Source organism: Globicephala melas, chromosome 2, assembly GCF_963455315.2.
Source record: "Globicephala melas chromosome 2, mGloMel1.2, whole genome shotgun sequence".
In the NCBI taxonomy this organism is placed as follows: Eukaryota; Metazoa; Chordata; class Mammalia; order Artiodactyla; family Delphinidae; genus Globicephala; species Globicephala melas.
In genome coordinates this window covers 103,201,092-103,215,941 of record NC_083315.2, presented here as the reverse complement: position 1 = coordinate 103,215,941, position 14,850 = coordinate 103,201,092, and the positions used below count along the sequence as shown (strand labels likewise).

Here is a 14,850-nt window from a genome sequence, read left to right as displayed (position 1 = left end):
CTGCAAACAAAGAGTTCCCCTCCCCCTCCCCCACTTTTTCATGTCCCAATTCTTGAGTGATGTAGTAGCAACTGTCCAAACTGCCCCTCGTCCTCCTTTCGCCACCAGTCGGCGGATCTCCAGCTACAGGACACTTAGCACCAACACCCGCCACCCCCCCTTCCCGGCGCACCAGATTCCTGCGCCGACACCCCCGTTCGTCTCGCACACGGCGCTCCGCCCCTCCAGGAAAGTAGATCCGGCCAGGCAGACAAAAGTTTGGGAGAGAAGTTGGGTCGGTGCTGAGTGTGTGAGCGAGGGGGGCGGGGGCCTGGGAGAGTGGGGCTGCCGGGCGAGTCGACGCGTGAACAGATAGACCTGCGGACCGGACAGCCGCGGCCGTAGGCACTTCTAGCCCCGCTTAACCCCTGATGCGCGGGGGGACGCAACCGCTCTCGCTGGGGGATGCTGCGGGATTCTTGGCGCCGGGCATCCGGGGCGCCCGCTAAACCCCTGTGCCTATCCTGTGCCCCTGGGGAAGCGAAGTCCGGCCGCAGGGAAAGAGAAGCGGCCGCCGAGACGCTGCAGGGTGCCGGGCGGGGAGGGGGCTGGAGGCCCCAGGCCCGAGGGCATGGAGCGGTTAGGGGAGAAAGCCAGTCGCCTGCTGGAGAAGTTAAGACTCTCGGACTCCGGCAGCGCCAAGTTCGGCCGCAGAAAGGGTGAATCTAGCAGGTCTGGGTCTGATGGGACCCCCGGGCCGGGCAAGGGGCGCCTGAGTGGGTTGGGGGGACCTAGGAAATCAGGGCCCCGTGGAGCTACTGGGGGACCTGGGGATGAGCCGTTGGAGCCAGCCCGGGAGCAAGGCCCCCTGGACGCTGAGCGGAACCCTCGCGGCTCCTTTGAGGCGCCGCGCTACGAAGGCTCCTTTCCCGGGGGGCCGCCTCCCACCCGGGCCTTGCCTCTACCTCAGTCATTGCCCCCCGACTTTCGGCTGGAGACGGCCCCAGCCCTAAGCCCCCGCTCCAGTTTCGCCAGTAGCTCAGCCAGCGACGCGAGCAAGCCGTCCAGCCCCCGGGGCAGTCTGCTGCTGGATGGGGCGGGGGCTGGTGGAGCCGGAGGTAGCCGACCCTGCAGCAACCGTACCAGCGGCATCAGCATGGGCTACGACCAGCGCCACGGCAGCCCCCTGCCCGCCGGGCCATGCCTGTTTGGCCCACCTCTGGCCGGGGTTCCGGCGGGCTATTCCTCTGGAGGGGTGCCGTCCGCCTACCCCGAGCTCCACGCTGCCCTGGACCGACTGTGCGCTCATCGGCCCGCGGGGTTCGGCTGCCAGGAAAGCCGCCACTCGTATCCCCCAGCCCTGGGCAGCCCGGGAGCTCTAGCCGGGGCCGGAGTGGGAGCGGCAGGGCCCTTGGAGAGACGAGGGGCGCAACCCGGACGACACTCGGTGACTGGCTATGGGGACTGCGCCGCGGGCGCCCGATACCAAGATGAACTAACAGCGTTGCTGCGCCTGACGGTGGGCACAGGTGGGCGAGAAGCCGGCGCCCGCGGAGAACCCTCGGGGATTGAGCCGTCAGGTCTCGAGGAGCCGCCAGGTGCGTTCGTTCCAGAGGCCGCCCGGGCCCGGATGCGGGAGCCGGAGTCCAGAGAGGACTACTTTGGTGAGTGAGAGAAGTGGTTAGGGACGGGAAGAGACCCGTCACCGCATTCGGTTCCCCACTGCCCCGACGGCGGGCGCTGGGAAGTCGGAGGCAGAGACGCGGGGCTAGGAAAGAGGCAAGAGGAATTTCCCCTTCCCACTGGGTTTCAAATGGACCACGGGCACCTTATTCCTGCTAAATTCAACCCCCCGATGATCTCGTGAATCCCAGTTCCTCAGCTTTAGATCCTGGGTTTTTCGCGGTAGGAGGCCTTGTTGAAGGGAACCAAGTGGGGCTGGGAGAGCATCCCCCCATCTTGCTCCCCCCTCGGCGGCGTTGCCCCTGCAGGCTCCTGCGCGCCGCGCCCCCAGCCGGGCCCAGGCTCCGCCCGCAGGAATTTGGGGAATGCGCGGGTGGGGGGGCTGGGCGGGTGGGCCGCGTGCGTGCCGGCTCCTGCCCGGGCGCTCCAGGTGCCCGCGGGCGGGGCCGGCCGCGCGGCACTGGGCTGAGGTGGGGTGCAGGGGGTGGGGGAGCTGCTTCCTAACACGCGCGGAGCTGTGACCGCGGTCGGGGAAAGGAGCCCGGGGGGGAGGAAGAAAGCCCTGGGACGGAAAGCAGAGACCCTACTGCAGTCTGGCCCCAGTCCTGCTGGCTCCGTGCGTGGGTGGGCATTTAAGCTGATACCCGGTGGTGTCAGCTTCTGTCTTCCCCATCCTCCGGAAGTCAGGGCAGAAGCCTTGACCACCGGGACAACATCACCCTTGGATGGATGGCGACCGTGTATAGCTGCCAGAAATAACCCGGGCTTCAGTTCTGGCCATAACCTGCTCAGAATTCAGGCACGAAGTAGCCCCTTATTTCCTGCTGCTAAAGAAACCTGGTCGTCGCCTCTCCCGGACGCAGTTACCTTCAGGAAGTGTTAATTGATTATATGTCTCGGCTATTGGGGGGGAATATTGGTGTCTTGAACGATCTTTTAGTCAAGACCCACAGGCACCACTTCACTGTGTAAAATAATGCTAATCTGATTGTGATAGGAAGTACAGAAAGAGGTGGAGGGCCTGCTCCTAGGTCTGTGAGCCTCTTCAGTGTTCCCAGCATCTTCTCACCTTTCTCACCATCCATGTTCCTGCCCCAGACCCCATGCTCTAGAACACTGTGGCTAGAAATGTAAATAGAGAGAGAAACCCAGCCAGGGAAGGAAGGTAAGGGAGGAGGTTCAGAGGTAGCAGGGCTGCAGGCTAGTTCAACTCCAACCTTCCCCCATTTCCCCCCCACCCCGCCCCCACCTGAGAGAGGAAAACCCCGAGCAGATGATGCTTTGGTCACGGGAGACTAAGTGACAGGATCCTTTTAGCAGTTTCCTTTCGAGGCTGGGGAGAAGTGGTTGATGGGTGGAGAGAAATCTCCTCGGCTAAGCCGTCAGAACCAGAAGGAAGAAAGGAGCTGGGAGAGAGTGCAGTAATATGGCAGGAAGAACCTAGGAGCGGATATGCTGGGTTAGAGGAGGTGAGGCAGACATGCCTGAGCAGTTGGCTCTTGTCTTCCCGTAATGTCCAAGGCTTCCCAAAGAAATGGCTCTGACAGGGCCCCCTGGCATGGCAATCTTGGGGCAGAGCTCCCCTCCCCTGGGGAAGCCTTGGACCCCGGTGAGGGGGAGGGCTGCTTCTCTCCCTAGGGGTCAGTTTGCCTCCTCTGACAGAACCCCCAGCCTGACTGTACCCTCCTACTCCTGCCCCTAGTAGGGGCCCTCTTCCTTGGCTACAGCCTTGCCCAGCTGCCAGAGGGTGGGAGCAGGACAGGCCTGGGCCCATCAGTCACTGCAGCTGCTGCACGGGCTCCCAAGCCCCTGGGCAAAGACTGGATGGGCCCCAACAGGCAAGGAGTGTGGCAGTGTGCCGAGGGGGAGAGGTGGGGCGGGGTGAGGCGGGCCCGTTGGGATCTGTTCCCCAAAGACAGGCCCTAGCCCTCACTCATGGGCCTGGAATTGGGGAGTGGAAGGAGGGAAGAACACACCCAGGAAAGGGGGGTGCCAGAGCCAGGTGTTATGTATTTTAGAGGAGATGTCAGGGAAGAGCAGTTAGGCTCTGTTCCTCCTATGATAGAAGATGACAGGGAGACATGAGGGGTTCTGCCTCCCTTCCCCCCTTCCTCTGCAACCCTCAATCCTTGGAACACACCCTGCATTCTCAGCAGCCACCTCCCCAGAGGAGTCACACTCACATGGTCCCCTCTGCACAGGGCCCTCTGCTGAGCCAGATCCTTCTTTCCATCTTTGGAAGCCTAGAGGTACAGAGCAGAAGTCATTCTGGGGCTTCCCTGGTGGCGCAGTGGTTGAGAGTCCGCCTGCCGATGCAGGGGACACGGGTTCGTGCCCCGGTCTGGGAAGATCCCGTGTGCCGCGGAGCGGCTGGGCCCATGAACCATGGCCGCTGGGCCCATGAGCCATGGCCGCTGGGCCCATGAGCCATGGCCGCTGGGCCTGCGCGTCCGGAGCCTGTGCTCCGCAGCGGGAGGGGCAAAAAAAAGAAGTCATTCCGTAGCCGAATGGCAGTTCGTTTGACAGATGGAGAAGCCGAGGTCCTGGAGAGGCTTTCTGCACCTGGCGTGCTTTCACTAGGAAGCTTTTTCCAGTCTGCTGCTGGGCCCTTATGGACTCACATCTCTGACTGTCCCACACAGTGCCACGGTAATCATATCTTGCCTGATTAGTCTTTTCTCCCCAACAGAAACCGAGCATCTGAAGTCCAGGGACCCTATCTTTGAGTTTCTCCAATTTTCCACAGTATTGGGCACAATGTTGTTGCGAGGCACTAAATAGATGTTCAGAAAATGTCTGTTGATTAATCAGTAAACAGGAATAAGTCTGCCCAGCCAAAACCTTGCTGCATCCCATTAACTCTCTCTTCCCAAAAGGGAGCCTGTCAAAAGGAGGCTGTGACTGGTGGTCCTTTGCCATCAGGAAAGATGAGGAATCCCTGGTTTTGAGCTGGGGGAGTGTGCCATGATGCTGACAACTTCTTCTCTCCTCTCAGGCACCTGTATCAAGTGCAACAAAGGCATCTATGGGCAGAGCAACGCCTGCCAGGCCCTGGACAGCCTCTACCATACCCAGTGCTTTGTCTGCTGCTCCTGTGGTGAGTGCAGCCCCCAGACCTTCTGGACCAGGGCCTGAGGCCTCAAGCACTCCCCGCACATACATACTCACAAGTGCCTAGGGAAAGCAGGGCTTGTGCCTCTCCGTTTGCTGGTCTGGCCCCCACCTTCTCTCTTGCTTCCCTTCTCTGTGCTCTACCTGGCTCTCTCCCGCCCGCCCCCATGTTGGCGCCCCTTGCTGAGGTCAGCCCTCCCTCTGCTGAGCCTCTTTCCTCCGCTCTATTCCTCCCTCTTTCTTCTGCCTTCCTGCTTGCCCAGCCTGGACTCCCTCCCAGCCCTCCGGCCTCTCCTTGGAGGGGCTTGGTCTTGGGCAGCCGACTTGAGTTGCCTGGGGCGACAGTGAAAGACTGGAATGTGGGAAGGGTGGGGTGGGCTGAGGGAGCGGGGAGCTGTGGGGGAGTGGAGAGGGGGGTTTTCTCTCGGCTGGTCAGAGTTCAGCCACCTCGCTGGAGTGCAGGCCACCGGGCCATGCCAAGCTGATGACATCACGCTCCAGGAATGCCCGCTGCTGTTAGCTCAGGAGGCCCGCCAGGAGCAGGGGGTGCTCCCAGCGGCCTCAACTCCCCAGCCTTTCCCTTACCTCCCTCATTACCCGGCCCCCCTGCTTACCCACTCTGATTCCTTTGCTGGACCTTTAATTTCCTATCTCTGCCTGTCTGGCTCCAGCCACTCCCATCCCCTGCCTGGCTCCCTTTAGGTTCATCTATCTATTTGTCCTTCTGTTTATAGAGCCTCTTCTGGGAATGTCTCTTTCCCTCTCTCTACTCCCTTGTGTCTCGTAAGTTTCTAAGTCAACTTTTCTAAACCACTGGACAGAGCTGGCAGTGGAGATTTTGATGAGAAGAGGGCAGAGGTGGGAAACTTGCCCATTCTCCACTCTTGTCTCATTCCTCCTCATACCTGATAATTTAGACACCCTGGAGCAGTTCCTGGGTGTTGGTTTCATGGGGAGCGGTCCTGCCTTGTCTGCTTGCAGAAGATCCTGGGCTGCTTCTGACCCCAGAGACTCTGGGTCCCTCTAAGCTTGGGGAAGCAGCCTAGTGCAGCAGGAAAGGGGACCAACTTTGCTCTCAAACAAAGCACTTTGTCCCCAACAGTAGTCCCAGTATGTCCTGACCTCCATGGAGCCTATCCCTGGGAGACAGACAGGGCTAGGAGAATAGGAGAGCTGTGCAGAAGCTCCTGGGTTGAAAGGTCCCAGAGAGCAAAGTCCATGACAGTGTGATTGTCTCTGAGCGCATTGTAGGGCCCTGTGTTCAGAGCCCCTTGACCTTGTCCCCCAGCCTGTGGTTGGCTTTGCTTTCCCAGGTGGCTCCCCGAGCAAGCACAGGCACTGGAGAAGGCGGCACCCCTTTAAAGCAGGGTCACAGAAAACTGTTGAGGGGGGCAGGAGCTGGAGAAGCAGCAAGCGAAGGAGTGGGGATTGGCAGGAGTGAGACCAAACAAATTGGAATTGCATCAGATGGGGTATTTGTGTGGGGAGACGGGACAGACAGCAGTTAGGAGGACAAGCTCTGAAATCCAGATTTAAACGCATCATGAAACACCGGAGAGCAGTTACCCCGTGGCGGGGACGCCCTGTGCCTGGACCCTGGGAGAGGCTCCAGCCCCTTGTCTACTGCTTCTAGGGCGAACTTTGCGCTGCAAGGCTTTCTACAGCGTCAACGGCTCTGTGTACTGTGAGGAAGATTATCTGGTGAGTGAGGGGTCCCCTGGGCCTGGAATTGGCTCCCACCCCTTTCTCTGTGGCCCACTGGGGTTCCACCCATCAGGTCATTCTCGGCCCGTAACATCCTCCCTTGGTCTTCTCCTAGTTTTCAGGGTTTCAGGAGGCAGCTGAGAAATGCTGTGTCTGTGGTCACTTGATTTTGGAGAAGGTAAGCACAGTGTCTTCAGCTGAGACTGTGAGGCTGAGGGGCCGAGGGGTGGAATCAGGAACTAAATGGATACTGAGAAAAGGTGGGGGGAGGAAACCTATCAGCAACTACTTGCGTCCCATTCTTCCCCAGAACCGCTGTTTACAGTGGCTTCTCTTTGCCTATGGGATCAAGTCTGGACTCCTCCGCCTGCCACCCCGGGCTCCCGTGATCTCTAACTCCCTAACTCTGCAGGCACAACCCGGCCCTCCACCTGAGCCAGGAGTGTGGGGTCCTGAGGCTTAATCCCCTTTCTGCTACTGGCTGGGATCAGTTGAAGCTCAGTTTTCTTTTCTGTAAGGAGGAGTTGGGTTGAATCAGTGGTTCACAGCCCTGGCAGCCTAGCAGATCACCTGGGAAGAAGTAAAGAAAATACCAATGCTGGGTCATCACCAGAGACTGTGGTGAATACTTCTGGGTGGGACCCAGGCATTGATGGGCTTAAAAACCTCCCTGGGTGACCCTGATATGCAGCCAAGTCTGAGAAACACTGGCCTGGATGCTCCCTAAGACCTTTTTCAGGGTTTCTGCCTCCATTTTAAGACTCCTTGGTCATCCCAGATTACACAGCATTGTTCTAGGACGAGAGCAGGGGCTCAGATGAGGTTAGTGGGAGCAGCAGGGAACGTCATCGGTAGCTGGAGAGCAGAGACTGATTCTCCTCCCGCCCCACGAGCCAGATCCTCCAGGCAATGGGAAAGTCCTATCACCCAGGCTGCTTCCGATGCATCGTTTGCAACAAGTGCCTGGACGGCATCCCCTTCACTGTGGACTTCTCCAACCAGGTGTACTGTGTCACCGACTACCACAAGTGAGTCCCCCGCCCGGGGTGTGGTGTGGACCTGGGCTCAGGGATTCCCCCGCCTCAGCTCCCCTCTGTCCTCTCTCTTTCAGGAATTACGCTCCTAAGTGTGCGGCCTGTGGCCAACCCATCCTCCCCTCAGAGGTCAGTATGTCTGTGTTCTCCTGCAGGGCAGCCAGTGCTGCTGCCTCTGGGGAGGGACTGGGGACATGCCGCCTGGCCTCCCCTGGGAGGCAGTGGTGCTGAGGAATGTACTCCGCGAAGATTCCCGTGTGACTCTGCTCTCTGGGTCATCACCCTGACCCCAACATCCGGGCCTGGACTTGTCTGACAGCCTTGCTGGACCCAGGCTCCATCTCTTTTCTCCCAGTCCAGAGAAGGAGACTTTCTCTGAAGTCAAGGTCACCAGCCCCCAGATGTAGGGGCTGGAAAAAGGTGGGAAGAATCCTCAGGGCTGGTAGGAAGGGGTCAGAAATGATTTACGCTGTGTGTGCCAAGGGAGAGAAGCCAAAAGCCCACGAGGAAGCAGGCCCTGTTGGGTCTCCTCGTCCCCGGCTTAGCTTACTTTATTGATGCAGCCTGCCTCTTTCCTTTCCCTCCGTAAGGCCTGAGCCCCTGCACAGAGGGGAGGCTCCACGAGGGGACACGCCTTGCTGGAGGCCAACGAAGGAGAGGGGGAAAGTTCCCGCGGGGTCTGCAGAGGCCACCTCAAAGCTGCAGACTGTGGCAGAGAGGCTCTGGAGGCCTCTGTATGAACCTCCCGTTGGAAGGGGGGCTGGTGGGGGAGGGGAGAGTTGGGGTTATCATGCTGCTCTCATGCCCATGGGGGTGTGCATTATTTCAGGGCTGTGAGGACATTGTGAGGGTGATATCCATGGACCGAGATTATCACTTTGAGTGCTACCACTGTGAGGTGAGTGTTGCGCGCCTGGGCTCCCAGAGGAGAGCCAGAAGGGGGCTGGGGGAGGGAAGTCCTAGAATTGCCACAGTCTGTAGGAGAGGTCTAGGATACGGGAAACCAGGAAGGTGCTCTGACCCATCTCCAGTCTCTTTCGCGTCCTTCAGCCACTCTCTCTGGGTGTGGTCGTTTAGTCCTTTCCAAATCTGGCTTCCCCAGAGTCAAGACTCCCAAAACTAGGGACTCCTGGTAACAGCTGGAAATGGGAGCCTGTCTCATTATTTCTGCTGTAGCAGCGACACCTGGCGTCCAGCTGAGGTATTTTCTCAGGTTTCTCTTCTGGGAGTTCATCCCCCTCCAACCCCGCCCCCTTTTTCCCAGTCACTGGGAGTCTAGTGCCCAGCAGGGCCGACTTCCACGATGTCCCTGGTTCCTGGGCTGAGGTAAACTAGGTGTCCTTCTTCCCTAGGACTGCCGGATGCAGCTGAGTGACGAGGAAGGCTGCTGCTGCTTCCCTCTGGATGGGCACTTGCTCTGCCACGGCTGTCACATGCAGCGGCTCAATGCCCGACAGTCCCCTGCCAATTATTGGGTCGGCCAAAAAGTTCCTTCGGTTTTTAAGTAAAAATAAAAGACACATTTTTCATTTTCACCAAGAACTCTATTGGACAGTGTAATCACTGTTTTGTTCCACTACCTTCTACCATTTTTCAGGCAACTTCATAATTCCATCTTCCCAAAACTTTTTATCTTTTTGAGCAAAGAACTGTTCCAGGTGCCTTTTACTGTCTTCCAGGGAATTGAAATTTTTTCCATTAAGAGAATTTTGTAAAGACCGAAATGAATGGAAATCTGAAGGTGCATTGTCTGGTGAATACAGCGGATGAATCAGAACTTCCCAGCCAAGCTGTAACAGTTTTTGCCAGGTCATCAAAGAAACACGCGGTCTTGCGTTATCCTGATGGACAATTATGCATTTTCTGTTGACTAATTCCGGATGCTTTTCATCGAGTGCTGCTTTCAGTTGGTCTAATTGGGAGCAGTGATTGTTGGAACTTATCATTTGGTTTTCTGGAAGGAGCTCGCAGTAAAGGACTCCCTTCCAATCCCACCATATACACAACATCACCTTCTTTGGATGAAGATCGGCCTTTGGTGTGGTTGGTGGTGTTCATTTTGCTTGCCCCACGATCTCTTCCATTCCACGTTATTATTGTACAGTATCCACTTTTCATCACCCGTCACAATTTGTTTCAAAAACGGAACGTTTTCGTTACATTTCAGTGGAGAATCGCATGCAGAACTATGTTCAAGAACTATGTTCAAGAACATTTTTTTTTTCACTTAACTTAGGTGGAACCCAAACATCAAAGCGATGAACATAACCAAGCTGGTACAAATGATTTTCAGCGCTTGATCTGGATATTTTGAGGATGTCAGCTGTCTCCCTCGTTGATTGTTCTCAGTTAATGTCTTGATTTGATTGCTATCAACCAACTGGTCTACCCAACCGCGGAGCTTCATCCAACGAGAGATCTCCAGCATGAAACTTCGCAAACCACTTTTGACACGTTCGATCAGTCACAGCACCTTCTCCATACACTGCAAAAATCTTTTTTTGCGTTTCAGTTGTGTTTTTACCTTCCTTGAAATAATAAAGCATAATATGCCGAAAATGTTCCTTTTTTCTTCCATCTTCAATATTAAAATGGCTACACAAAAATACACCAATTTTTATAAGCTTTTTTTAAAATGCACACTGATGTGATAGCTGTCACAATACAATCTAACAAAATTGTTTCAAATGAAGTTAAAGACAACTAAGCGCTACTAGAGCCATCTCATGGAAAACATCAAACGAACTTTTTGGCCAACCCAGTATATCTGAGATGCAGTCACTGCCGCTGCCGTCACCACCATTGACAAATTCCTCTGGCCAGTGGGCCCCTCTGAGGCCAGCCAAGAAAAGGAAGGCACTCTGTAGCCCTGGCAGAAGAGTCCTCTAGGGAGGGCCCCAAGGGCCAGAGACCCAAAGATCAAGACATTCCAAATGGATTGTGGAGGAGGAGCCCTCCAGTTGCCATGATGTGGGTGACTGGCCTTTCCAGGTGTGCAGCCTGTGCTGTAGCACATAACAGGCACACACAGGCGGGTTCCAGTATTTTCTAAAGGTCTGATTCTAGTCTGTATCTCTAGTATACATTTGTGTGCACTCACGGGCACACACACACAATCTCTCTCTCTCTCTCTCTCTCTCTCTCTCTCTCGTCAGGGGACTCTTACACTTGGTTCATTAGTAGTAGTTCAGCTCTCCAGACCTGCTGCCTCTCAGAGGAAACCAGAGTTATTTCCACCACAGCTCCCAAACTCTTGAGGTTCCAGGAGCCAGAGAGGCAAAACACTTTCACTTGGTTCTGATCAGTTTGGCTAGATCTCTTAAAACCAATCCACTAAAAACTTGTTTACTTAAAGTTCACTTGATGACCAGTTTGCCAAAAGCTGAGTTCCCTTCTGGGTATTTTTATAGCCATTTAGTTGTTCTGTTCGTTTTTGTCATGCTTGGGTATTTCAAGGATTTATATCTTTTCATCTAAGAGTACCCCTGAGTTATCAGCAGCATAAATTTATCAAATTTGCAGCACTTTGTAAATGACGAGATTGCTTCCTACCTTTATGGATATCTTTTTCTGTTACCTACTTTTCAAACTTTTTTAAAGTTTCCAGCAATAAATAGAATTGGTACAGACATTTTGTGTATCATTTTTTGTGTTTCTTAATCCAATATTCTTTTCCAAATTAGATGCTTTGAAAACTGTAACAGAGCTCAATATGATTTTGATGACTTGGTCTGTCTACTACGTTCCTGCTGTTGAAAGGCCAATATAGTCTCAACAAATAAACAGCCATGTGGCATATTCAGTTGACTAACAATGGTGTACAGACAACAGCAATGAAAAGTGAAAGGGTGAATCTGCTAAACTTTTTGAAATGCTGCAGATTTGATAAACACTTACTTGAAACTGTCTCTAGGTGAATTGGTTTTAGGCAAATTAATCTGATAACCTTTGATCCTTAGTCTTTATTCTCCACCACTTAGAGTTTCATATTGGAAATGACTCTTGAAAACAGAAATTCCACATTTAGGGATGATTCTAAGATGACTTTGCCAGCCAACCTGGGAACTGCATAAAAGAGGCCTCTGAGTGAAAGTAAGAGATCAGATTCACACCATGGAGTGCCAGAGTGGGGGAAATGCACTTTTTTTTTTGGCAGGGTAATGTTCTGAAACAAAATTACGTGTTCTACAGCTGGGATTGCTTCTTCTGAACTATTGTTATTAAATAAGTGAATACAAAGGCTCTGTGACTGGGAAAATTTCTCACCAGGCTGCTCCAGGTCTGGGAAATGCAGACAAGCACGTGTAGCCTTACATCCATCCCTTTGGTGGTTTTACTCTTGGGGGTCTTGTCCACTCTGTCACTCTGACCCTTCGTTTCTTACAGTGGTTTTGGCCTCCCTCTACCACTGACTGGCTGATTCCTTCCTAGGTCTGTGCTCGTCTGTCCTCACCCTGAGGGGTCCCCAAGACTCTGTCCTTGCCACTAGGGCTACTTTCTCCCTCCTTCCTGAGGAAAAACAAGTGCTAATATCTGATGAAGACGGGCCCAGGGAAGGCAGGCCATGGCATAGGAGCAGCCCCAGCTGTCGCAAGGCATCACTGGCAAGTTCCAAGTGTACCCCACATCTCAAGAGTTTCCCTTCTTCCTGTTCACGGGGAGATTGTTCATCCTTAGCAGTTCTATTTACTATTTCCTGTTGGTATTGAAAGATTCATGGGATGCTGCCAAGGATACAGCAACAGGTGGACCTTGTTTGGCCAATTTGCCACCTGATTTTCATCAACAGCCAATAGGCCGGAGACAGCAAAAGGGGAAATGGAAGAATTATGGATCCGTTTTGTGTCTCTTTAGATGAGAGTCAGGGACAGGGGTCAGGCTTTCACAGCAGACTTGAGCTATTTGCTCTGGCCAGCCCTGTTTGCCACAGGCCAGAATGGGGCTTGTGAATAAGCCGGCTGGTGCAGGTTCTCTGCCTTACTTCTTAGAGACTTGACTGCGTCCCCTTCCGCCTGGAGCTCTCAGGGCCACAGAAATGGTAAGACTCCATTATAATCAGGCTGGAGACCATCCTCAGTCAAGGAGGACATACGAGAAAGCTGTTTCAGGGCACAGAAAGCCATTTGGATGAGGTCCCTGAGACTACCTAGATGGAAGGGAATAAGAAGGGGGGAATAAAAAGAGACTAACAGGACTGCGAGAAAAGGATTGGGAAGAAGCAGTGAGTTGAAGCATTTTTATTTCTTTTTTTTTTCTTGTCTTAGAAGGACCCATACCCCAGAGCTGGCCTAGGGGCATTCAGAATCCTAAAGGCAAGACTCCACAAGAAGGACAAGGGTCCAACCAATCTCAATCCTCTCCGTCCTCTCCTCCCTTGCAGCAAGGAAGACCTAAGGCTGGGCCTTTGCTGTGTCAATTGCTTGTGGAGGGCCCTGTTGTCCACGCTTGGCTCTCGTTGGGAAAGAGGTCCTAAGGTTTGACCCTGGAAATCTGAGCAGACTGTTTCTGGGACATATAGATTAGACCAGTCTAACTGTGATGGTCGGGAAGTCATCAGAGGCAAATTCTGTCCACTGTGGTTATTATTTCAGCTACTCTCCTCTTAGATAGTGTTGACCCATGTGAAGGGAGCGGGGGGAGATGGGTTAGGAGGAAATCTACTAAAAGGTACTGGTTAGGCTTGTATCCTAGAGAGTTAGAGCCAAGCGAGGTGTGCGTTTAGAGATATCGCTGTCACCTCATTTTACTGAATGAAGAAATAGAAACTCTGAGTGATGATGGGACTTACCCAAGGTCACACAGCTGGAAAATGACTTTCCAACTTCTGAAGACTAATAAAGAGCTTATTTCCCCTCTTCCCTCCCCACTACCCCCACCCAGGGACTCCCAGGGCATAAGTAAACTGTAAATGAGACAAGTGCTTCACTATGACAGATAATTAGGGCAAGTTTTAGCGGGAAAGCCAGGGAACACGAGAGATAATAATGAAAACTTTTGGTTCTTATTAGTGCTTTTTTGTTAATTAGGATTAGCAATCACCAAAGTACCTTTAAGAGCACATTAGGGGAAACAAAGGAAATATACTGCAGGGGAGTCCCTGTCCTTGAGGAGGTCACAGTCCAGCCAGGGAGATAAAAACACACGTAAAATGCGGTGAGAAGATTACAAGCAACATGTCAACAAATGCAAAGAAACTGAGTGTTACAACGAGACCTAATGCGCAGGGTACAGGTGACAGTGATGAGACGGTCTGGCTTAGAGTGTAGATCAGAAGGCAGCAGCCCACTGGCTAAATCCTGTCCCCAAATGCATTGAGTTTGGCCCACTGGGAGTTATTTTTTATAGTATGAACTTGAACCCTAGTTGAAGAAGGAAAAAATGCCAGCTAATAAATGGAGAAAGAATGACAGAATTGGAAAAATGGCATTTTGTGAACTTTAATAAAACTATTGATCCTAGCAAAGATTATTAATTGGTGTTAAACACCATAGGTGAAATGATTGGTAGACAACTGCACACTCATACAGTGCCAAGTAACACTGTCAGTTTACAAACTTGAGGACAAAAATGTAACTGTATATTGGAGGGGTCAGACTGTCATCACTCATTTCCTGGAAACAGTCTTGGTATCACCTACCAGTAGGCCAGTTCTGGTATGAGACAAATACATAACCCAACCTAGCATATATTCTAGCTGCTCCCTACCCCAAAAGAAGTATTAGATATAACTTACAGTTTACAGGAAATATTGGGGATAGAGAAACGAACTAATGGACACTAGGAGGAAGCAACTGGACAAATCTAGGAGGTGAAGCATTCTGCAGGGCAACTGGCCAGCTCTCTTCAGCAAGTCAGTATGATTTTTTTTTTTAAGCCAAAACTGCTATGAAAGAGACTTAAGGTATGCAATAATAATACAATGCATGGTCCTGGATTCCCTGTTAGTTTAAACAAATTGCTACAAAAGATGTTTGTGGTCAACTGGAAATGTTTTAATATGGACAGGGGATTAGATGGGGTGAAAATTTACTGAAATGGAAAGGTCAAAATCATTAATAAAATACCAGTTCCAAAACCATAATCATTTTGCTTTTAAAATGTCTATATATTTATGAATAAAAAAGATCTGAAAGGATATGCACTAAGGTGTTAACAGTGGTGCTCTCTGAGTGGTGGGAATATGTTCTGTTGTTGTTGGCCTACATTTTCCGTTTTTATACGATGCACGTGTACTTCCTCTGTAATAATAATAAGCTATTATGAATAAAATAACTGGTTGCCAACATTTACATTTCAGGAGATTTCATATAAAAATCTGGATATTATACACAAAGAGCTG

At 52.6% G+C, this 14,850-nt stretch overlaps 1 protein-coding gene across 1 annotated transcript; it reads left to right on the top strand.

Moving 5' to 3' along the window:
* Positions 1–300: 300 nt before the first annotated feature.
* Positions 301–11,129, top strand: AJUBA (ajuba LIM protein). Its single transcript, XM_030854532.3, has 8 exons — positions 301–1,643; positions 4,658–4,759; positions 6,407–6,474; positions 6,593–6,655; positions 7,375–7,505; positions 7,589–7,640; positions 8,341–8,409; positions 8,864–11,129. Exons 1-8 carry the CDS (start codon positions 611–613, stop codon positions 9,017–9,019), a joined length of 1,674 nt encoding a protein of 557 aa, XP_030710392.1. The 5' UTR covers positions 301–610; the 3' UTR covers positions 9,020–11,129.
* Positions 11,130–14,850: the final 3,721 nt, after the last annotated feature.